We start from the raw sequence: 24,794 nt of genomic DNA, 5'->3' as shown, positions 1-24,794 counted from the left end.
GTTAAATTAAATCTTTATGGTAGTACCTCTAATTTCACGGCCTAATGTTTAGTTTAACACATTCTCTGTGGCAGCGGAGAAACCATGACACAAAATGGGCTGACGGCATAAAATTTGCCAAGTTCAAGACTGGTACTGTAAAAAAGTGCCTAAAATTTGCCTTTCATTAGGGCAGAATGCCATATGTCAAAGCCTAAGGTCTCTTTAACGCATATTCTGTGGTGGTCAAGAAACCACACAGCGAAATGGACTGATGGCACAATAGTGTGCATTGCTATATATATTGCATATGCCAAGTTTCTTGCGCGCACATAAAAGTCTCTTTATTTTTTTTGTTTTTGCAAAGGTCCTTGAGGCTATGTAATACGGTGCTAAGAATATAGTGAGAAGAAACCCAAAATGCTTTTAACCTGCTTTTTGCATAATGAAAAAGTGCACCTTGAATTCATTGTCATATTTGATAATCACTAAAGAATCAGTAAATAACTGCCATGAAACCTTACTTCTTGTACAAAATATATATATTTTTTCATTAAATTATTAATTTTCGATTAGAAAAAAATAAACGGGCAAAAAATCTGAAAACAAATATTTTTTCATACTCTGCCTTTTTATACAGACCTGGAAAATACTTAAATCAAATTCCATACTTTTCCAAACCCTGTAGGAACCCTGGAGTGGACTTTTTCACTGAAAGAAAAAGGTTATTATGGATAGAGGACTTGTATTTTGGCCAGAAACAACAGTTTAAAATGTAAATTTTTTATAATGACGGATTTATTTCTTACAAACACATACATTTTAATTTCACAAGACATTAATTGATGGACTGGAGTGGTTTTGTGGGTTACTGTAATGTAATAAGGATCCACTGGTGAGCATGTGATGTAATGCTAACTCATCTACATCTTAGATGGCCTGTGGGTGAGCAAATTTAAAATTGTTGTTAAACTGTTCCTTTAAGCGCTGCAACATTGCAGTTTCCCCAGTAAAGTAGTATAATAACTAGTATTAGTTATTATACTATACTATCTACTATAGCTGGATGTTGATTGGTAGGGAAAAGGTGCCGGTTTGTTCCTAAATAAACCCATGAGTTGTTATAACATCATAGGCACTATTTGTAAAAGTGATTGCCTTTGGTGACTACCTTTACAGAGTTCATTTACAGAAAGTATACAGACTCTGCATGACACAGAATGCAGAAAAACAAGAGTTGAAGAAGTAATACAAGATGCTGATGATAAACAAGATATGTTTTATAGGTAAAAATAACACATTTATCATAAGAACAAACAACAAAAGCTCCAAACTGTGAATGTTTTGTTAACAAGTAAAAAAATTCCAAAATAACCGAAATTAAAAATTGAATTAAAAAAATTAATGAAACGCATTATTATAAAACAAATTTAACACATTTATTTCAAATAAAGGATTTATTTAATATATAACACAATGCTATAAACAGCACTGATTTATCGTTCATCGCCATGTTTATGACAAATTTATTATTTATACAAATATATTAAAATAGTTTTTTCTAATGTAAAGACATCTTTATGAAAATGTCATGTAGTATTACTGTATTACATTAACCCTGTAAAGCCTGAAATAATAATAATACAAAATCTTACAGTAATTACTAATTTTTAAAAAATGGAATCTTGGAATTTTATTGGAGAATATGAAGCTTTTAGTTGAGGAGGGAAAAAAACACCTCAATTTTATTCAAAGGCCCAAATGATGCAGCTACAGAGACTATATTTTTAAATGGCCAAAAATATTACATTTTGGGAGACTATAATGTTAAATTAAATCTTTACAACAGTACATCAATTTACTTGCATAAATACATATACATCTCAGTTGTCACTCTATATCTCCCAATAAAATATCTCAGTATCATGATATTTAAATATTTTATGAGTTTTATGATTAAAGCTCTGTCACTCTTATTGTGGGGGCAAACATATAATGCAATGCAATACAATGATTGAGAGCTCTACAAATAGACTTTCAAAAACCTGTTCTATCATATTTGATACATTTTAATATTATTTTCTCAAAAAAAAAAGATACTGTACATGGATAAACAAATAAACCTAAGTTGCTTCAGTTTAGTAAGTATTAATTTTGAAATATGAATATCAATATAATAGTTACTCTTATTTTTACTTCATGAAAATTAGTAAAGAGGGACTTTTTTAGAATTATAGTAAGATGCCTTAAACTTGCTTTAAAAATATCAATTATCAATCAGATGATAGTGTAGAATAGTCATGTAGAATATTTTGATAATTTAAAGGCCTTGGAAACTTGCGCATCAAGCAGGCTTTACAGGGTTAAGGGGATTTTGATTTATTTATAGTTTAAGTCTTTTTGAAATGTCATTATATCAAATGTCAAAGAAAACAAACAAAAAAAAAATTAAATAAAACTCATTTTCCAAATGGGATAGTTTTATTAGGTGGGCTCCAGGGTGGAGGGGGCTCATCCTGAAGAATAGCCTGTATCCTCTTTTCATTTTTTTCTCTTTTTTGTTGAAATTCTTTTCTTTTCTGTAATAAAAAGACCAGGACAATATGAATTCACCATCAATCCGATGAGGGAAAACAATGAAAAGATTTTGTTCACAGTATGTTCAATGTTTTTAAAAAACAGACTAAAAAATGTATGTCTCAGTCTCAAAGCATTTATAACATACCAGCCATTTCTCATACATCTCCAAGGCCATTTTTTCTTTTTCCTCCTTTTCATATTTCTCCTCCATTTCCTTTATCTTCTTCTTCCTGCGTTCTGCCCTTATCTTCTCTTCAATAACATCCTTCTTTCGGTCACTCCTGTAATATGTAATTAATGTAATTAATGGAAAGTCACATTCTACACAACAGCAAAGTTGTTAATGTCAGTCTGTAACCTAAGGCTTTACAAAGAGAGCACATTTACATATTAATCAATACATAACTCCATGAGTGACTTGAGCAAATGTGTGCTAATTAACAATACACTAATTTATTCATTTTGTTATGTATATAATTAAATAATATGTATCTTTCCTACCATTCATTGAATGCAGACATGGAGTCCTTCTTCTTCTCTTCTTTCTCTTCAACCTGCTGTAGTTTCTTCCTTCTCTCAGTCTGTTTCATTTGCCTCATCCTGACTTTCAGGATACTGTCATGCTCCTCTTTCCACTTCTCAAAAACCTGTTTTAGAGTGTGATACATTTATGTGAACTGAGCAGTATATATTGTATCCAGGTTTTGTAGCTTAATACCATTTCTTTAGTTGTATAAGTACATATATAACATATATCATATGTCACAAATTCTGCATGCATGATGGTTATAAATAATAAAGCATCAGCTAATTGTTACATTTTTGTTTAAAATAAGTAGTGTCACACTTCAATGTGTCAACTTCCTATTATTATCCCAGTATTTCAGGACAGATACTGCTTTCTTTTAAGCTACACACAACAGAAAAAAAAATGATAAGAGTAAAATCTGCAGACCTGATACCCCTGCAGAAAAAAAGGACATGACAGTTCTGAATATGGCTAAAATGCAGAATCTAAAATGCCTTGAAACCAAAGACACTGCTATTATATCCAGTTTACTAATGGTGTGATTTAAAGCAGAGATGACATTCTGCCTTAAAGCGATGGTTCGGAGTAGATTTGACTACATTGCTATGCACTCCGAAGCCCATCTAAATGCCCCATCCAAAGTTTTTTTTACCTTAGTTGAACATTGACGGAGATATTCAAGCTTGTCGATTGTCTTGCTACAGCCGTACATGGTACATGTGATGTATCTCGTAAATTGCACCACTAAACGTGCAAGTAATCTTACCAAACTTCTACAGTAGTGTAAATAGGGTATGTACTCACAAAACGCAAGTCTCAAAAACTACAAATGGCGACACGTCGACGTCACATCCCTGGTTTGGGAAAAGCACGTAAAAGTCCACCTACTACGTCTGTGTGCATGTCAACGTAGTAGGTGGACTTTTACGCACTTTTCCCAAACCAGGGAAGTGACGTCGACATGTCGCCATTTGTAGTTTTTGAGACTAGTAGGGATCGGGTAACAGTTGTTTTTAATACACTCATGGTGGACTTACAAATTTTCCAATGCAGCGTTTTGTGAGTACATACCCTATTTACACTACTGTAGAAGTTTGGTAAGATTACTTGCACGTTTAGTGGTGCAATTTACGAGATACATCACATGTACCATGTACGGCTGTAGCAAGCCATTCGACAAGCTTGAATATCTCCGTCAATGTTCGACTAAGGTAAAAAAAAACTTCGGATGGGGCATTTAGATGGGCTTTGGAGTGCATAGATATGTAGTCAAATCTACTGCGAACCATCGCTTTAACAGGCACGGTGGCAAGGGGACGCTACTCCAAATGGATGTGAGATACTGAATACCTCCACAAATGTCTGTTCCACAAGGCTTTTAGTAAAGGGTTCACAGGGGGTTCACAAAATGTGTTTTTTTTCAGACCTTTAGTATATTCCAACAGCTTTGACTGGGTTGGCCGCTCCAGGCAATCTGGATAGATCAGTGCCACCCTGGACTTTATGTGGTTGTCACTGGAATGTATATATTTTTCAGACATATTTTTGTCTTTCTGGGAATGCTTAATGATGATGTAAAAATAAAAAAAAAAGTCCTTCTTTTTATTCTTTTTTTAAAGTATGTCTGTTTGAAAATATATGTCCAGTGTTGTGGACCTCATGTGTAGTGCTTAAATGGGAAAAAAAAAAAAAAAAAAAAAAAATCTCTTATATCTTTTTAATAAAGTAAAATATTTACAGCATTTCTAATAAACAATATGTTATAGTAACCATTAAAAATGCTAATGCTTTTTTTCTCGCTAGTAAACTACATTTTAAAGGATAGTTCACTCAAAAATGAAAATTCTGCCAATAATTACTGACCTTCATGTCATTCCAAACCCACAAGACCTTCATTCATCTTTGGAACACAACAGCAATGCAACTACCACGTTCAAGACCCAGGAAGGTAGTAAGGACATTGCTAAAAGTTCATGTGACATTGGTGGTTTAACCTTAATTTTATGGAGCTACAAAAATACTTTTTGTGCACAAAGAAAACAAAAATAATGACTTTATTCAAATATTTCCTCTCTTCCATGTCAGTCTCCGCTGTGCGTTACCGAAATATCACAACGCATGCTTGTGGTGCGTGCGGTTCTGATGTAGAACCCAGATGCGGTACATAAAAGAGTCTTCTTAGGCCCCGATCAGACAGAATGCTTTTTTTGCAGTGAGAGGCGCCTTCTTTTTTTTAATTGATTTCTTTTGGCAGTAAGCATTTTGCGCTCTGTTTATGCGCCCCGGGTGCCTTGATTTTACCGCCTGCTGCACCTCACGTTTTTTTTTTTTTTTTTTTTTGCAGCGCTTTGAGCGCCTGAAGTTGAAAAAAAAAACCCAACTCTGAGTGGAAAAACTCTCAATGCCATTCGTGTTTTTTCAATTGTCCAATCGAATGAATGGAGAGACTGGACTTCTGTTGTGGTGACGGAAGTTTACCGTTGCTTAGAAAGTCTGAAGACTGCAATAATGGAGGAGAAACTTTTGGTGTTTGTTGCGGGTAACCCAGAGCTGTATTTTTTAAAAAGGTTTCTGCTAATATGACAGTTTACTTAACAGCAAAAACCAAAGATTTTAGAGCGCTCATGCTATAATCCTTTGATTAGACTGACAGGATAGCTGTTTTGGTCAAACGCAGCACACTGCTCTTTTTTAAAAGTCACCAAAAAAAGGCAGTGCGGTGTGTCTGATGTTTTCAGACCTAAAAAACGTGTTTGGTGTGATCGTGGCCTTATTTGAACTAGAATACACAGACAATGAACTAAGAGAGATGGACGTTCTATGTCAGAATGGTGGCTCCATGCAGTTGTTATTTTTGTTTTAAAAAAAAGTATTCTTGTAGCTTCATAAAATTATGGTTGAACTACTGATGTCACTTGGACTATTTTAACAATGTCCTTACTACCTTTCTGGGGTTTGAATGTGGTAGTTCCGTTGCTGCCTATGCAGGGTCAGAATGCGCTCGGATTTGATCAAAAGTATCTTAATTTGTGTTCCAAAGATGAATGAAGGTCTTACATGTTTGGAACGACATGATGGTGAGTAATTAATGACAGAATTTTCCTTTTTGGGTGAACTAACCCTTTAATAATTACTCATGACAAATACTGACCTGTTTTGCAGTTTCCATTTTTTCTTCCTTTTTATCCATTTCCATTTGTTGTTTCCTGATTGCCTCCTGTTTTTCTTTAACTGTCTTTCTGATGACTTGACCTTTTTTCTCTTTCCAGGCATCATAAGAGGCCTTTGCATCTGCAATTTCAGCAAGCTTTTCCTTGAAGGGAAATGAGAAACATTTTTTAAATTGTGGTCACTAACAAATTCATTGACTTTATTGCAGAAGAAATGTATATTAAGCATTTGGTTTATCTTACCTCTTGCATTTTTTCCTCTTTTAATTTCTCTTCCTGCGCTTTTGCCCTCTTTGTTATTTTTAAAGTTTCTTCTTTCTTTTTTAGCCATTCCTTTTCAAAAGAAAAGAAGACATAACTTGATTATTAGTTCAATTTGATTTATTTCCTTAATTATTATCTTTTAATTCCTTAATTATTATGATTTTAGTAAATGATTAGTCTAACCTGGTACACAGTCGCTCTAAGTGAATCTGCTGCTTCTGGAACCTGTTGGGTCTCTTGTATCTTCTGATCCAAAATCTTTAATGTTCCCAGGTATTTAGACTCTGCTGTATAGGAGCTTTTGGATTTTCTGGAACTGGATGACCGAGAGCTTGAAGGTCTGTCCAGAAGATATTCTTTTAGTTTTCAGTGTTTGATGAGTAACACTTTTGAGTTATTAATGCACTAAGTGATGTTTTATTCATTAAAGCGTAAAAAATAACAGATATAATTAAAACGATGAACACAAATATCGGTGACCAAGCAAAAAAATAAAAATAAGTTTCCTCCAAGAAGGCAAGATGGAAAAAGCTTATTTAAACAGGGTGAGATTTTCATGTAATGGAGATTTTTCATGACCCAGTTTGAATAAAAGCATGTTAAAGTGATAGTTCACCCAAAAATTATAATTTGATGTTTATCTGCTTACCCCCACGGCATCCAAGATGTAGGAGACCCCCAAGTCCCCGAGCTCAGCATCCGGCTCGTTACACGTGTACGCGCTCTGGAGTAGTATACACAAACGCCGGAAGCGATCTGTCGCATGTATACGACACTCATTGTTTACACAGTGCACAGAGATTGTGGGTATAGCGGCTATTCAAAATGGTAATTACTTGCGCTTATCCTGATTGTTCAAACAGATTTAAAGCTAAAAGATTATGTTTGCTTTAGGGCTGGGCGATTTTAATCTCGATAATTTTTTCCCCATATTGAACGATAACGATATATATTTCGATATAAGCTGTTGATGTTGCCAGCTTTAAAATAGTATCCCAACAATGACTAAAGCCACAAAAATGAAAGGGTTCATTAAATGACATTTAAAGTATAGTTTATTAACAAAAACAGATTACAGATTTGGCCTTAAAAATTAAAACAACTTACTAAAATAAATTAAAAAAATAAAAGTTGTGACAGAGTATGGTAAATGAGAGTAAATGTACAAAATGTAAACATAAAATTATTGTAAAAACATAATTTGTAACACAATTATTTATTTATTTATTATTATTATTATTAACACAATTGTTTATTTTCTACGGTGACGCATTGCTGCCACACACTTATTTTTTTTTCCACTCAGCTATGTCGTTATAACGACATCTTTTCTCGTAAAAACGACATCTTTTCTCGTTAAAACGACATCTTTTCTCGTAAAAACGACATATTTTTCTCGTTAAAACGACATCTTTTCTCGTAAAAACGACATAATTTTCTCGTTAAAACGACATCTTTTCTCGTAAAAACGACATAATTTTCTCGTTAAAACGACATATTTTTTTCGTAATAACGACATAATATGTCATAAAAACGATCTTATGTTCCTGTTATAGATGATATGATTATGTTATGTGAGGGCGTTTGTCCGCGCTGCCTTTGCCACAGTCCTGACATAAAGGAGGATGCACGCTGCTGGAGTTAGAATACACTAGCTATATATAGAAATACACTGTTTTAATAATTTTAATGTAATGGTTTCAATTGTAGCGTTTATAAGGATTAATCTCCAATCTGCCCTCAGACCCAGAGGATTTAAGATGATCAGATCAAAACTGTTATTTCTGAATAATCGACTCTGAGCTTGGAATATTATTTGGATGAAAGTTTGATTTTGAAAGGAAATAGAAATGACAAACGGTTTGATTGTATTGATAATTTCGTTCTGTTTAAAAAATGGACAAAATCAATAATAAAAAAAAAAAAAAACAGTTTTAGTATTTTTGTCCGTGGGTAAAAAGAGAACTTATGCTTTAATAATTATATGTGGGCGGCAATGAAAAGCCACTTTTCAATACAACCTGTTTTTACTGTCTATCGCATCATGCAGAATAAATACAAATAAAAAAAAATACAAACAAATCTAGCTTAATTTCGTTTTTCTGTTTCTCAAACATAACGAAATAATAATAATAATAATAATAATAATAATAAGCTATTATTATTATTATTAGGCCTATTATTATATTTTTCTTATTATGAATTCTATTTATTTATTTCTGCTCGTATTTCGATTTGCTGTTAAATCAATCAAAAAGTCAATTATTCAGAATTAATAGTTTTGATTATCTTAAATAAGATTTTGTAATAAAAAAAAAATAATAATAAGCATAATAACAATTTGAGTAGCCTATTATTATTATTTCATTTTGTTTGAGAAATGGAAAAACGAAAAGCTTGATTCTTCGTATTTTTGTTCGTGGGTAAAACACATGAGCTTATTGGTTGAATATTAATTTAACATGCGGCCTTGATACTTAGTATGATTATATACAAATTACACATTATTTATTATGTATTATTAAATTTTATATTTAGCTGAATCAAGCCACGAATCCGGTTTTTCATCTGGATTATAGGCTACTGTGGAAATATGCTGCGCTGGCTCTGAGTGTAAGCACAATGGTAGGTTACAGATAATGAACTCACACGGGAAAGACTGTACATTACCTCTTGTTGGATTTATACGAATTAAGTAAACACAATTTTGTTTCCGATTCTTTTATTGAAGTAGACCTTTCAAGCTGCATAGAGAGACATAAATTGGGAGAGCGCACCCTGTATTTTTACAAAGGCAATTTGTAACGTTTTGTTGTTATCGTGGAAGTTTATAAAATAAAGCAGACATTTATATTTCTTTCCTCTGTAATCACAAAGTAAGGGATCGCGCTGGCGCCGACCCGATAAGTGCAGTGTTGCGCTTTATAAATGAGACTTGCAAAGAAACGTTCTTGTGACTAATTTGCAGAGCGGTACATCAGACGAACATTTATTCTGCATGATGGGACAGACAGTAGACAGGCTGAGTTGAAAAGTGGCTTTTCCGGGCCGCTCACGCACAAATATTAAAGCATAAGCACTCTTTTCATGAAATAAAATCTGGCTTTATTTATTTATTTTGATTTTTTAAACAGAACGAAATCATCATCATCATAACACGATCAAACCGTGTGTCATTTTTCTTTTATTTATTTCTGATACTATTTAAATTTTCTGTAAAATCAAACTTTCATCCAAATAATATTCCAAGCTCAGAGTCAGAAATAACAGTTTTGATCTGATCATCTTAAATCCTCTGGGTCTGAGGGCAGATTAGTATGGAGATTAATCCTAATGAACATGCTGCTACAATTGAAACAATTACATTAAAGTTATTTAAACAGTGTATTTCTATATAACTCCAGCAGCGTGCATCCTCCTTTAGGTCAGGACTGGCGAAGGCACCGCGGACAAACGCTTAGCTCCCTCACATGTCTATAACAGGAACATCAGATCGTATGACATAATATGTCGTTATTACGAGAAAAATATGTCGTTTTAACAAGAAAATTATGTCGTTTTAACGAGAAAATTATGTCGTTTTAACGAGAAAAGATCTCGTTTTAACGAGAAAATATGTCGTTTTAACGAGAAAAGATCTCGTTTTTACGAGAAAAGATGTCGTTTTAACGAGAAAAGATCTCGTTTTTACGAGAAAAGATCTCGTTATAACGACATAGCTGAGTGGGAAAAAAAATAAGTGTGTGGCAGCAATGTGTCACCGTAATTTTCTCTATTAAAGGTTGAGCTATTTAAATTAGAGGCAACCACTGCATTTTGAAACAATCTACAGTATAAATAACAAAAAATTACGACACGGTTCTTTCTTAATCGTATTAAGTGCAGACAATTCAGCCATAATCTAAGTAGGCTACTCTCTAAATATTCAAAGTGCAAATAGAGACGGATATTTCAAGCATGATACAGAGCTATAGACATACACAACCTATCATAGCCTACATACTAATAACAGCCTAGATATGTCATGTAGCCTAGTTTGCGTGCATTGGGGGGATTAAAATTGCTTTTGAATGCGCGTGCGTTTTTTGCTTTCGGTTTCAGTTTTAACAATCGCGCCAAACTCTCAGCTGAGCTAAGAGTCACTTTTCAGGTAGCCAAACCACATATATAACGGAATTCGTGCTACCTTTTTTGTCGTCAATTTCAACATCTTTGGATAATAACTCGAAGTTAGTTTCACTTTCGTCGCTGCTTCCTCTCTATTTTTTTGTCGTCCTGGTGTTAAGTTTGCTTCGCAAAGTGCGGTAGGAAATGAACTTTGTACTTTGACGTGCACACGCACGCTGTACGCTGATTGGCTGTTGTCGCATATTTCTACTGTGTGATTGGCTCTTAGATTAATCCATATCGAGCAAAAAATGTCTAGAGCCTATCATCGTTATTAACATACATTTTATCGCGATTCGATATGATATCGTTTATCGGCCCAGCCCTAGTTTGCTTACACAAACTCATCCGGGACTTTTCACCGGTTTCCCCTTACGGCATTTGCGTATATTACGCCAGAACGCGTTCACATGTAACGAGCTGGATGATAAACTCGTGCTCAGGACAGATGGACATTGCTGTGTATCAAAGGTAAAAAATGATATAAATACTGTTCAGTTTCTCACAAAAACCGATTGTTTTGTGTCTTAGGACATCAATGTATCGTCATGAGTCGCAGGGTGTAATTTGGATTTGTCTGTGCATGTTTTTTTTTTTTTTACTTTTAAAGATCTGGTGCCCATCCACTCCCATTATTTGGCTGACAGACTGCACCAGTTTTAGCTAAAAATCTTTGTTTGTGTTCTGCTGAAGAAACAAAGTCACCTACATCTTGGATGCCCTGGGGGTAAGCAGATAAACATCAAATTTTCATTTTTGGGTGAACTATCCCTTTAATGTAATGCTCTTTTTTTTAAAAAATGAAACTTCTCATTTAATTCATATGGATTTTAGAAATCTCAGAACTCTCTCAGGTTTCATTACAAATATCTTCAATTGTGTTTCGAGGATGAACAAAAGTCATATGGGTTTGGACTGGAACAACATGAGGATAAGTAAACAATGACAGACAATTTATTTTTTGTGAACCATTCCTTTAAGACTGCTGTAACATCCTCCAAGTGCTGTGTAAACATTATATGGAACATGATTTTACACTTTAAAAAAAGTAAAGAAATCTTTTCTTCAGAAGTCCACCAAATTCACTAACCTGTCTGTTGATTTTCTAGACATTCGGCTTAGTGTGGTTGATGTGTGGTCAAGGTCACCCTGGGAACTCTCCTGATTAGAAAATGTGAAGACAGATTTAATTAACAATTCCATTAGTGTTTAAATTAGACATGATAGTTAATAAACCTTAATTTATAGGGTACTGCTTCCTTTTGTAACATGTTTCAGAAGTTGTATAATGCTAACACTGATGCCATTTTTTTTTAGAAAACAATCTATCACCTTAATTAATAAGAATGTTTCATTTTTAATCTAACTTACATGCTTTTCTTCAAAGGATGTTGAGTAATTTCTCTCATTGCTCTCTTCTGAGGCAGCTAGAAGGAAAATTACATATTTAAAATTATTAATAACTACTTAACTATAATTTTAACTATTAGATGTCAGGTCACATGACTAATACCAATATAACTAAATGTAATCTCATTACTACAGAGTCGCTGAACATTAAATTAATTCTTTCCGCACATACCACTGCCTACAGTGGCTGGAGCCTCACACATTTGTTCTGCTGTTGAACAAGACTGTGTCTTGGAGTTTTCTGACATGGACTGGTCTTCATACGTACCCTGTAGTAAACACAAGGATGAAAAACAAAACAAGAGTCTTTCAAAAAATCTCCTGGAGATATTATCTACTGCAATACTGTACACATGGCTCACTAAATTGATACTTGTAATAAAAAAAAAACAAAAAAACATCTATACGCTTACAACATTTAAATGGGTTTCTGCTGACACTTTGTTTTTCTATCATTAAAACATTCTCACCAGGACACTATCATTGGTAGATGTTTGACTCTTCTCAGAGGAGAATGTGTTGGAGAGGCCTATAGACATAGAAGACGTGGCTGTTCTGCTGTAGGCAGTGGTCTCTGCTTGTGTTTCCTCTTCTAACTGACCAATGTCACACATATTTGCTGTCCTCTGCCTGGGTTTGGGTCTGGGTGACATGTCTTGAGCAAGACCTGTTTACATTAAAGAAAGTGTATTTTAGTTTCTGACATTTCTTACATTTATTTTATATTCAGAATAAAAAACAACTCCAGCTAAGTAAATATTTTAAATCAGAACATGGTCATTTGGGAGTAACCATTCAAATCCAATATTTAAATACAAAGAAAATAGTAGTATTATTGGTAATTTGTCTTACAAAGGTCACAGACCTTAAGCAATTCCACAAATGCAAAGACTGCCCTAACCTGTGGAGACTGTTGGTTTAACACTTCTCTCCCTGGGTTGAGGAATGGGTAGTTCACCATATTCACCAATCCTTTGATTGTCCTCATCTTTTTCTGAAGGCAATGGCACTGGACTGTCCCAGTGTGAGCCATCTGATGTAAGAGGGAAGGAAGATTCCTGTTGACTATTCTCAGAGTTTAATGGCAGGGGAGATTCTGTCAGGCTCTTCCTGAACTTCATTATTGATTTTGACTGTTCATCCTTCTGGAGTAAAGTGGACTCTGGTTGAAACTTGTCAGATAGAGAAGAAAAAGGGGAATCTGACTGTTGGTTTTTCTCTGGGGTGTAAGAATTGCTTGGACTTTGAGAAGTATTCCTGGACTGGGTGGAATGGAAAGAACTAACGTTAGGCTGGTCATCTGCACTTCCTGTAATGTGTAGCTGTTCAAAGTGCACAGGTGAGCTGGTCCTTTTGGTTTTCATAAAAGACACTTTTTTGGGTTTGACATTTTCCTCTTCGTCATCTGAAAGCTTGAAATCATTGATTTTGCCTTTTGTCTTCCCAGCTTTAAATCTCTCTTTCTTCTGTTTTTGTATCTTAAGGAGTTTAAGTATGTCTGCTGAATTCAAATACATAAGTAAAAAACAATTAGAAAAACTGAATTACATATATTCTTATACAGGAAAACAAAGCATGGTATTGAAAAACCTACCGTCATCATCATCATCTTTAACATCATCATCGTCAAAATCATCAGAGTAACTATGGCTGTTGGCTCTGGCAGACACAGCTTTCTTTAGCTCATCCTGAAATTCAACGAGTATTTTTTTGCGGTTACAGACGTTCAATTCTGTTCAGAATCTAGATACACTCTGAGACACTGGTGTGTCTGACGAAAGAAATTTTTTACTTTGGAGCACACTTAATGATTGGACACTAATACCTGAAAAGTTGTTCTTCTGGATGTTTTAGGGCTTTTCGTGTAAGCAAGCGTTGTAGAAAAAGGCTCGTCGTCGTCCATCTTATCGCACAGACTGTTTAAACGCGATACTGATTTATTAATATATATATCATTTGACTATTAAACGTTCAAACAAATAAAACGTACCGTAGCTTTTAAAACAAATAAGCAGTAGCAAACGTTGTTCAGATCATAGATATATATATATATGTATGTATATATATCTATGGTTCAGATCATCTTGGACGCCATTTGTTTACCCGAGTTACCAAAGCAACTACCGGATGTGAATGTACGAATCCTACTATGACGATGGCTTGGCGTGGTGACGTTTCTTGCTGTGGCATATAGCCTACTATGGTATGTAGCATACTATTTGACTCGTCGTAATTTGAATTAGAGCTATCTACAATATATTGAAGATATCTACAATGTTACTTTGACTAGCCATAATATACATTCGAGATATCTACAGTGCTATTGTGACTATATTCTTTCATTGACTTCTATTGGAAAATATTTTCTGATATCTACAAGTTTTGACTGGTACCTCAAATGACAATTTTACTAGTGATAATTAAATTAGAGATCTAAATTATAATTCGAGATATCTCTAACTGTTTTTTTTAACTAGTCATAATCAAATTTAAGATCTTTAATGAATAATTTTTAAAGATATCCCAAATACATTATTAGATATCTTAAAATAATTTGCTACTAGTCAAATTACAAGAGTAGATATCTTGAATTTTATTTTTGACTAAGCAAATTTTAAAGAGAGATATCTTAAACTGGAATTCTTCCTAGTCAAAACTCACTTAAATATATCCGTAATTCAATTATGGATATCTCAATCTGATTTCCGCCACTTTGTCTAAGAATTGTATAATGAAGTTCCTGCATCTTTAGTTAATTTTAAACTGCCTTATACTTAGTTCATGTTAATGCCTGTTAAACTTTTATTAAATTGTCACGTTAATCTTTTTAAAATCAGCCTTTACCTTTTTTGACTGGTTCTGTCTGGATTCTGAAGCATTCTTGTCTATCACTCGTTTAATATTTTTCATGTTTTTGATGTCCTTCACGTCTTTTCCCAAATAAATAATAAATAAATTCAAACAGTTTGCTGTTCTCTTTATTGAATATTACACTCCAGTTTGTCCGTTTGGCGGCATGATTTACATTCACACAGCGCAACATATATGTATCCAGGAGACCTTTTACCATATGAAAGCATGCAATGAGTTTGCTGATTTTATTAGGAAACCAATAGGAAACAATACAGAGTATATAAAACACGTCAAAACTCCGGAAAACACAACAAGCATATAGCTGAGAACAAAAAAAAAAAAAAAAACTAAATCGCCGAGAACTCTGCATAGCCTAGCGTTTCCCAATCCCAGTCCTCCCAGTCCCATTTCCAGTCCCAATTGCTGAATAGAACAGAAAATGTAATACCACATATACCCACCAGGAGGAGGCAGACATCGTAAAATATGTGAATAAACATCATCTAAGCGAGCTAACTGATCAAGGTCATGGACAATGTAAAAGAGCAGACAACAGCAGAGTAATCTTTGTTTGTTATAATTGTTTTGTTACATTTCAGTGTTCTTTTAATCACCAAATTAGATCAGAAATTACCATAATAAAAAAGAAATTATTTTAGGATCAAGCATTTTAGGATCACATGTATTCTGGATTCATTCTGAATTAGATTAATATTAATCAGATAACAAAAAAATTTGAATATATTAGCCTACATTTTAAAGTGCTCATAATCAGATTACAGTTACTTTTTTATGAATTACATGATTACATTCACAAAATGGCAGTAAGTTATTCAGAATTTATTGATTTTACTTTTTAATTTCCCTTTTTAAAAATCCTACTGTGTCATACCATTTAGCTTTGAATGTATTCATAAATGTTGTGTTAATACATTTTCAAACCATGCTTCTGAATTCAAACCATGCTTCAAGCAGTGACACCATGTATGAAACAAATAATTATGCTAGTCTCTAAACACTGCTAGTCTTTAAACCTGCAAGACATTGAGCGTGTAATGTAATTGTTGTTTTCATGTTTATTAATGTTTGGTCATATAATGCAGGGATTTCCAAATGTTTTAAAATACCCTTAAAATTAAATATTTACTTGAAATATCTCTAATAATCACAAAAATTAAAGTTTGGTGTACTGTGTATATTTTATAGGCCTATGTATATTATATAATTACACATACATACACTCCTAAAAATAAAGGTGCTTTAAAAGGCTCTTTACAGCGATGCCATAGATTCGATGGTTCTTTATAGAACCTTTGACTAAATGGTTCTTTGTGGAACCAAAAATGGTTCTTCTATGGCATAGAAGAACCATTTTTGGTTCCAGAAAGAACCATTTAGTCAAAGGTTCTATAAAGAACCATCGTATTCTTACCTTTTTATAATCTGAAGAACCTTCTTTTGCCCCAAAGAATCTTTTATGAAACAGAAAGGTTCTTCAGATGTTAAAGGTTCTTTATGAAACCATTTAGCCAAAAGGGTTCTTCTATGGCATCGTGAAGCACCTTTATTTTTAAGAGTGTACATACATGTATATATTTAAATATATACATGCAAGTGTGATTATATATACATAATAAACATACACAGCACTCACACATACATTATGTAGCACAAACTTTTATTTTGGATGCGATTAATCACAAGTAATCATTCAACAGCCCTATTATGTTTAGTTTAAAACAAATTTGATTTAAAAAGTAATCTAAAAAGTAGTCCTTAAATGAGTAATGTTACTAACTGTTTTCATTATGTAATCAGTAACAATTTATAGGTAACCTACCCAGTTCTGTCAGTCAATAAACTCTTGTTTTACTGTAATAATAATAAAATTATATATATATATATATATATATGTCACACCCCCGGACTTTCCTGTTGGTTTCTCCCATTCTCCCCCGCAGCTCTGTGTGTTTTGGTTTCTCCCTCATCGTCTGCAGCTGTGTCTGTTATTAGTCTGTGTATATAAGGTGTGTGTTTTCCCCTGTACTCTTGTTGGTCTTTAATGTTATCCTGATGTTTCTACTCCGTGTTCCTGTGTCTGCCTGTTCCCCTTGGATTTATTAAATGTTTGTTTCTTTACTACGTCGTTGTTCGTGTATTCCTGCCTGAGTTGTGACAGAAAGACCAACCTAAACAGTTTTTTTTGCGTGTATTCCACCCCGTTTTGTTTATCGTCCTGTTTTTCAGTCTTTTGTTTCCGTTGTGTTCCAATATGCATCACCTTCGACCTGAACTCATCCTCCTCCGGCTGAAGCAGGGGGATTTACCGCTCGAGGGATTTACCGTGATGTTCCAGCTAGTAGCTATCACCACCAGCTACCCGGACGACGCGCTCTGTACGTTCTATGATGCTAGTCTAAATGCATCATGCAGAGCGCCGTCGTCCGAAGACGGCCCTCGAGCGGACTTCGCCGCGTTTGTGGAGTGGACACTGGCGAGAAACAGACCGTCGTTTCCCGCCTGTTCCCAGGATTATCTCGTCAGTGTCACTCCAGACCCAGAGCCCAGCCAGCCTCCCCGACCGACGGATTATGAGCCCATCGTAGACGGAAAGCCCGAGCTCGGAGCGACAGCAGTATGGAGTGCCGAAAGGGTCAAAACTGCTGATCAGGTGCGTGAGCCGGCCATTACATCTGCGACGGTGGAGTGCTTCGTGGAGCAAGAGAGGGCGGTAGAGAGCCCCGCCCACTGCACTATCACTGAGGGTGAGCTGAAACAAGGTTTTGGGGATGTAATGGACTGTGTTATGGAAATGCCTATCTGCCTGGACTTCCCACCCACCCTCCCTCTTCTGCCTAGTCCTGAATCTCCGCTGGTTCCGCCCAGCCTTCCTGAATCCCCGCTGTCTACTGTCTGTCCCCTTGCTCACCCTCAGCCCACCATCTGTGCGGTGGGTTCGCCGCAGGTCTGCCAGTCTCCATCGGTGTCAGGGCTGGAGGATCCCTCACCATCGCCTCCAGCCTCAGAGTCCTGGACTCCACCTCGGCCCTCCGACCCTGCGGCTCCACCCCGGCTCTCTGCTCCCTCATCTCCGCCGTCGCCCGTCGATCCACCAGCTCCACCGGGCTCCATCGGCCCTCCGGCTCCGCCCTGGTCAGTCGTCGCCCCACCTTCGCCTCAGGACTATACTCCTCCGGCTGTGCCTCGTCGCTCCGTCCCACCGGCTCTGTGGACCTCCTCCCTCCCGTGGGCACAGCCTCGGTCCTCTGTCGCTCCGGCTCCGCCGCGGATCTCCGGATCTCCATCTCCGCCTTGGTCGCCAGAGCCTTGGGTTCCGCCTTGGCCCTCCGGATCCGCGGTGTCACCCAAGATCTTCGGCTTTCCGTCTCCGCCTCGGGCTCCACCACCACCTGCTCCGCCTCCGTCGGTCGGATCCATGGAGTCGTCAGCCTCTCCTCCACCATGGCTCCTCCCTCCATCGGCTCCACCGTGGATGGACATCTTGGCTGCGGCCTGGGTCCCACCTGGCTCCTCCTGCTCCAGCCCCCTCCTGTCACCTCCTTGGCTCCTCCCTCCGTCACCACCCTGGACTGCATCTTGTTCCCTCCTCTCGGAAGTCCGTCCTCCACCTAAGCCCCCTCCAAAGACTAGGTACTGTTCCCTTTTGTATGTTTGTCGGCACGAGGACGTGCCTTCCGGGAGGGGGAGGTAATGTCACACCCCCGGACTTTCCTGTTGGTTTCTCCCATTCTCCCCCGCAGCTCTGTGTGTTTTGGTTTCTCCCTCATCGTCTGCAGCTGTGTCTGTTATTAGTCTGTGTATATAAGGTGTGTGTTTTCCCCTGTACTCTTGTTGGTCTTTAATGTTATCCTGATGTTTCTACTCCGTGTTCCTGTGTCTGCCTGTTCCCCTTGGATTTATTAAATGTTTGTTTCTTTACTACGTCGTTGTTCGTGTATTCCTGCCTGAGTTGTGACAATATATATATATATATATATATATATATAAAAGGATAATAATGTCCTTGCAGAATATTCCCTGTATGTTTCCATTAAATTTACAGATGGTTCTTTAATACAATTTTTTTCTTCACATTTCCTTCATATTAACACTGTACATTGGGCCGTTTTATTTATACTTTTCTTAGTGTGTATATTTATTTGTCACACAAAAAAAAGCAATGTGATCTTTCCAGCCATGTTTTCCAGTCCATGTTTCTCTTCCTATATCTTTTTAACAACCTGCAAGCACCACAAATGTCTTCTTAATAAGATCTTGACCTCTGTATGACACTATCTTTTTCTCCATCACATTCTTCATTTTTATTTTTTCCCTTTCCTGTTCCTGTCCCTCTGGTTTTGTTATTTTTTATTTATTTATTTTTTTTTGAGAAGAATTGCCTGTGATATTATTCACACCACTTTCATCAGCTGTGTTTGGACAACTGTTTATATCACGTCCATAAACTCTATGTGTTGGTAATACTTCATGACTTCCATTATTGCGTCATTAGCATTATTCTTTTTTCTCAGCTCACATTTTATTTTAAGGACCAATTCTCACTAATTAACTATTAACTAAGTTTTTTGCCTCTGTAACTTCTAGTTACTGCTCAGTAAAGCAGTTGTTACATTTAGGTATTGGAATTAGGGATGTAGGTCATGCATATGTGCTTTATAAGTACTAATAAACAGCCAATGCACTAGTAATATGCATGCTAATAGACAACTAGTTGAGAACTGGTCTAGGCAATACTTAAATGTTAAAACACTGACCATTTGAAAAGTATAACCACATAACATAACCACATTTATTTGTTTGTTTGTTTGTATGTCTGTGTTTGTGTATCGTTCTGCTATTGGACCTTGAGTCTGATAATAAAGTTGAACTTAAACAGATTCAAACAATATTTGAAAAAAGTTTTTTTTTTTTTTTTTTTGTATGAAGATATTTTATGGCTGTTTTGCTATGACCAGAGCTGGGTAAACTCTAAAAAATGCTGGGTTAAAAACAACACAACCTGGGTTATATAGAATTATAGAGGCTACAGTAAAAATCAAACGATAAACATTTATTATAAAGAAAGAACACGCATAGACAAAAATATAAGACAAATTGAATATATTTGGGTGAATGCAGCATAGTTTACAATATTACATTTAAACTCGTTTAACAAGCTGTTTTGAAAAAAATAATAATAACATTTAAAAGTAGCATTGTATTCAATGTTTTCAATCACCTTTTACCGAAATAATGTTAATTCGCGTGGCGGTGTGTAGACAAAATTTGAGCCAGTGATGGGTTGCTGTTTGCTGGGGGAACTATAACCTTAGACTGCCGCCTCACATTTCACTTATAGCTGAAAGATGCCCAGCTTAGTTACAGAAAAACCACCCAGCACCTGGGTAAAAAATATTTTTAAAAAATTGCTCAATAAAATGACCCAACAAGCTGAACCCAGCACATGGGTTAAAACAAATAACCCAGCATTATTTTAGAGTGCAGAAAAACTACCCAGCACCTAGGTAAATATATTAAGAGCAACCTAATAATGTCACAAGGAGTCAGACTGAGACGTGCGGATCCATTTGCAGCATTTATTAGAATCGTCAACAGGCCAGAATAATCACCAGAAAACAGGAACAACGTAGGTAATCCGGGAAACAGTTCGATAGACAGGGAATGGTCGCAATGGCAGGAAGCAGGAATCGTCAACGGGGTACACAGTCCAGAGTCATACACAGATAATCCAACACAGAGAGAAACGCTTAGAATTACGACCATAGGAACAATAAGACTTCGCAAGGTGGCTGTGTGTGTGAGTGGCTTAAATGCATGTGGGTAAATGTGAAACAGGTGTTTGCAGCAATCAGTTCAGTGGAAAACGAGGAGCAGCTGTGTGCAGTGATTGGTGCAGTGGCTTATGGGGATTGCAGTCCAGAATGTGTGTGCAAGAGTTCATGATGAGAAGACAGACCAGATACATGACAGAGCCCCTCCCCAAGGAGCGGCTTCCAGACGCTCTAACCACATAATACAACCTGGAGGGTGGTGGAGCGGAGGCGGAACAGGGGGAGGGATGGAGGGCCAGGTCCATGTAGGGGTACTGGAACCGCGAACTGAGGCGGAGCCGACGGAGGGAGAAGCCATGATGGAGGAAGGGTTGGCTCCTGCATGGGGCCGACCGACGGAGGTGGAGCCGGTGGAGCCCGAGGCGGAACCGGAGAGTCGATGGTCCTGGGCGACACAGAGGATCCGGAGGGCCAAGGCGGAACCCAAGGCTCTGGCGACCCCGGCGGAGATGGAGGTCTGGAGGTACGCAGCGGAGCCGGAGTGACAGAGGATCGAGGCTGTGCCCACGGGAGGGAGGAGGTCCACAGAGCCGGCAGGACGGAGTGACGAGGCGCAGCCGGAGGAGTAGAGTCCAGAGGCGAAGGTGGGGCGACGACTGACCGGGGCGAAGCCGGAGAGACGATGGAGCCCGGAGGAGCTGGTGGGCCGACGGCCGACAACGGAGACGAGGGAGCACAGAGCCGGGGTGGAGCCGCAGGGTCGGAGGGCCGAGGTGGAGTCCAGGACTCTGAGACTGGAGGTGATGGTGAGGGGTCCTTCAGTCTGGACACCGATGGAGACTGGCAGTCCCACGGCAAGTCCTCTGCACCGAAGGTGGGATGTGGGTGAGCAGAGGGACTGTCAGGAGACAGAGGTGGCAGAACTGGAGCAGCAGGGAGGGTGGGTGGGAACAGTCCATGCATGAGCTCCGTGACCAGAACCGGGCAGACAGGAATCTCAGGACGACTGGATGGAACCAGCGGAGTCTCTGGAAGGCTGGGCGGAACCAGCGGAGTCTCTGGAAGGCTGGGCGGAACCAGCGGAGTCTCTGGAAGGCTGGGCGGAACCAGCGAAGTCTGGGGAAGGCTGGGCGGGACCAGCGGAGGCTCTGGAAGGCCGGGCGGGACCAGCGGAGACTCTGGAAGGCCGGGCGGAACCAGCGGAGACTCTGGAAGGCCGGGCGGAACCAGCGGAGACTCTGGAAGGCCGGGCTGAAACAGCGGATGCTCTGGAAGGCTGGGCTGAACCAGCGGAGTCTCCGGAAGGCTGGGCGGAACCAGCGGAGTCTCCGGAAGGCTGGGCGGGACCAGCGGAGGCTCTGGAAGGCTGTCTTGAGGAGCGGGCTCTGGACGACGCTCTTGTGAAGCGGGCTCTGGACGACGCTCTTGTGAAGCGGGCTCTGGAGAACTGGACGACCCCAGCGGAGATTCAGGAGGGCTGGGCGTCTCCAGCGGAGACTCTGGAAGAGCAGGCTCTGAGCGAGCGGTCACTGGAGGGCGCTCTGGCGCGGCGCAGTCACTGGAGGGCGCTCTGGCGGCGCAGTCACTGGAGGGCGCTCTGGCGGCGCAGTCACTGGAGGGCGCTCTGGCGGCGCAGTCACTGGAGGGCGCTCAGACTGTGCGGTCGTGTTTTGGCTTGACTCAGGATATGAGGTCGCTGCTTTGGCAGGTGCTGACCGTAAGAGACTGACTGTTCGTGCTGACAGTAGTGGTGGGTCCTCTAGGCTGGACATGAATCTTTGCCAAGCCGTGGTGAAATGTGGGTGTTGTGATTCTGGGCTAGTGGCCATCTTGTGAACAGGCTCGGGAGGGGCGGCCATCTTATGCTGTGGCTCTGAGCTGGAACTTACTGTGGGAAGATGGTTCTCTTCCACAATTCCCACAGTAAAAGGAGAGCCACACAACAAAAGAGCAAGATCTATATAATATTGCAGAGTCCAGCCAGGTTCACACATTGGCATGAGGGAAGCCAATGGCTCTAAGAGTCCTCCCTGAAAGAAAATCATCAGGCACTGCTCCTCCATAGTCGACTGATTAGCTAATCGATGAAGTCCATCGCATACTCCTCAATAGTCCGCTCATCCTGCTTGAGACGCATGATCTGTACAGTGGTGTTCGTGCTGGAACCGGATGACACCATACTCGCTGCTGGATCCTTGTAGTGGCGAAGTCTTCTGTCACAAGGAGTCAGACTGAGACGTGCGGATCCATTTGCAGCATTTATTAGAATCGTCAACAGGCCAGAATAATCACCAGAAAACAGGAACAACGTAGGTAATCCGGGAAACAGTTCGATAGACAGGGAATGGTCGCAATGGCAGGAAGCAGGAATCGTCAACGGGGTACACAGTCCAGAGTCATACACAGATAATCCAACACAGAGAGAAACGCTTAGAATTACGACCATAGGAACAATAAGACTTCGCAAGGTGGCTGTGTGTGTGAGTGGCTTAAATGCATGTGGGTAAATGTGAAACAGGTGTTTGCAGCAATCAGTTCAGTGGAAAACGAGGAGCAGCTGTGTGCAGTGATTGGTGCAGTGGCTTATGGGGATTGCAGTCCAGAATGTGTGTGCAAGAGTTCATGATGAGAAGACAGACCAGATACATGACAAATAAAATGACCCAACAAGCTGAACCCAGCATTTGGGTTAAAAAAATAACCCAGAATAGTAACTGATTACATGTAATCTGAATTATGTAATCAGACTCCAAATATTAGAAAGATTTTTACGATTTAATTAATTATCAGTTTTTCTTTATACTCATAAATGCCAGTTCAGGAAACCTTAACGTAATATAATGTTCAATGCACTTCATGTTGTTAAAAGGGTCTTATTATGCTCTTTTATTTTGTTTTGGGTGTGCACTAGAACATGCTCTCATACTTGGTGGTTCGAAAAACACATTATTTTTCACATAATTTACATTATAACAATAGCTTTCTCCCCAGCCTGGCACAAATGGCACGATTAGTTCTGGGTTTGATGACGGCCCGCCTTCCGAAAAATGAAATGTGTTGTGATTGGTTAGCAGGCTCACTGCATTGCGATTGGCGAACAGCTTAGACAGCGTTTCTGTCCTGCCACGCCCCTTCCCAAAGCAGCAAGTTCCATGTACAACTGTCAGTGCAAACTAGATTAAAGTGATTCTTACATTTAAATATGGATATCCATATTTGGTCAGCCTACGAGATAGCCGATACATAACATTATCATTATTGTGCTAATTTATTTAATTATTTACATGCCTGAAACCAGCTCCAGCGTAAGGCTAGTGAAGCTATCTACACTGTATAATGAATAAATCTCTTACCACACACGGCACACGTCTACGGCGCGGCAACCGATGATCGTCACTCTACTCAAAGCTTGTGTTTACATCAGCCGCGGCTCTGCATGTGTTTCGACACTCTATATCGCACACGCCTATGGAGCCATTTGTTGTAGTTCTTGAAATGGGATTTTTTTTTTACAAAACTAAATATCTCCCTTTGGAGTGGACTTTGAGTTTTTTAACTTTGTAGATGTTTTTTTATGCCCAAACATACGCACCACACACTGAGTAAAATTCAAAAAGTGAAAAAGCATAATAGGACCCTTTTAATAACAGCAAATTGAAATAGGTACATATTATTACCTAAACGTACAGAAGTGTACCTTTTGAAAAGGTACCACCCCCGTGACAGCTTTTTGTGTGATACTCGACAATATGCTGCAAAATCTGCTGATTGAATTTATCTTTTGTATTGAACCTGGAATATTCTTTTAGTCTTGCTACTTATTCGTACTAATGTGCAGAGAATGACTGTGTATTGCCATTCTGTAATCATTTTTATATGGAGAGTAAAGTGCATATACAGAGGAGCACCAGTGGCCTAAGGCACTGTTGAGGAAACCCACTTACGCCATCTACTCTGGCAGCTGTGCCCATCAGCTGTTACACCAAGATAAAAAATAAAAAAAATCACTGGGATTACGCAATAACTGAATCTTACGCTAGCCTTCCTGTC

The 24,794-nt window shown here is 38.4% G+C and overlaps 1 protein-coding gene across 1 annotated transcript; it reads right to left on the bottom strand.

Annotated features, from left to right (window-relative positions):
- Positions 1 to 778: 778 nt before the first annotated feature.
- Positions 779 to 14,186, bottom strand: map9 (microtubule-associated protein 9). The gene is made up of 13 exons (XM_073842943.1): positions 13,925 to 14,186; positions 13,694 to 13,787; positions 13,001 to 13,597; positions 12,570 to 12,766; positions 12,272 to 12,368; positions 12,061 to 12,116; positions 11,780 to 11,850; positions 6,706 to 6,862; positions 6,502 to 6,591; positions 6,240 to 6,401; positions 3,061 to 3,206; positions 2,705 to 2,840; positions 779 to 2,558 (listed from the first exon to the last, which is right to left on the bottom strand). Exons 1-13 carry the CDS (start codon positions 14,000 to 14,002, stop codon positions 2,439 to 2,441), a joined length of 2,001 nt encoding a protein of 666 aa, XP_073699044.1. The 5' UTR covers positions 14,003 to 14,186; the 3' UTR covers positions 779 to 2,438.
- Between the last annotated feature and the right edge of the window lie 10,608 nt (positions 14,187 to 24,794).

This window comes from Garra rufa, chromosome 6, assembly GCF_049309525.1.
Source record: "Garra rufa chromosome 6, GarRuf1.0, whole genome shotgun sequence".
In the NCBI taxonomy this organism is placed as follows: Eukaryota; Metazoa; Chordata; class Actinopteri; order Cypriniformes; family Cyprinidae; genus Garra; species Garra rufa.
This window is presented reverse-complemented; position numbering and strand designations above follow the sequence as displayed.

Excerpts from the sequence above, each read along its gene's own strand:
- map9 (XM_073842943.1), bottom strand. The coding sequence starts at position 14,002 with ATGGACGACGACGAGCCTTTTTCTACAACGCTTGCTTACACGAAAAGC. Across the intron at positions 12,369-12,569 it reads CTACCAATGATAGTGTCCTG|GGTACGTATGAAGACCAGTC; the intron begins GTGAGAATGTTT and ends TGTTTACTACAG. Across the intron at positions 12,117-12,271 it reads TCCAGCCACTGTAGGCAGTG|CTGCCTCAGAAGAGAGCAAT; the intron begins GTATGTGCGGAA and ends TTTTCCTTCTAG.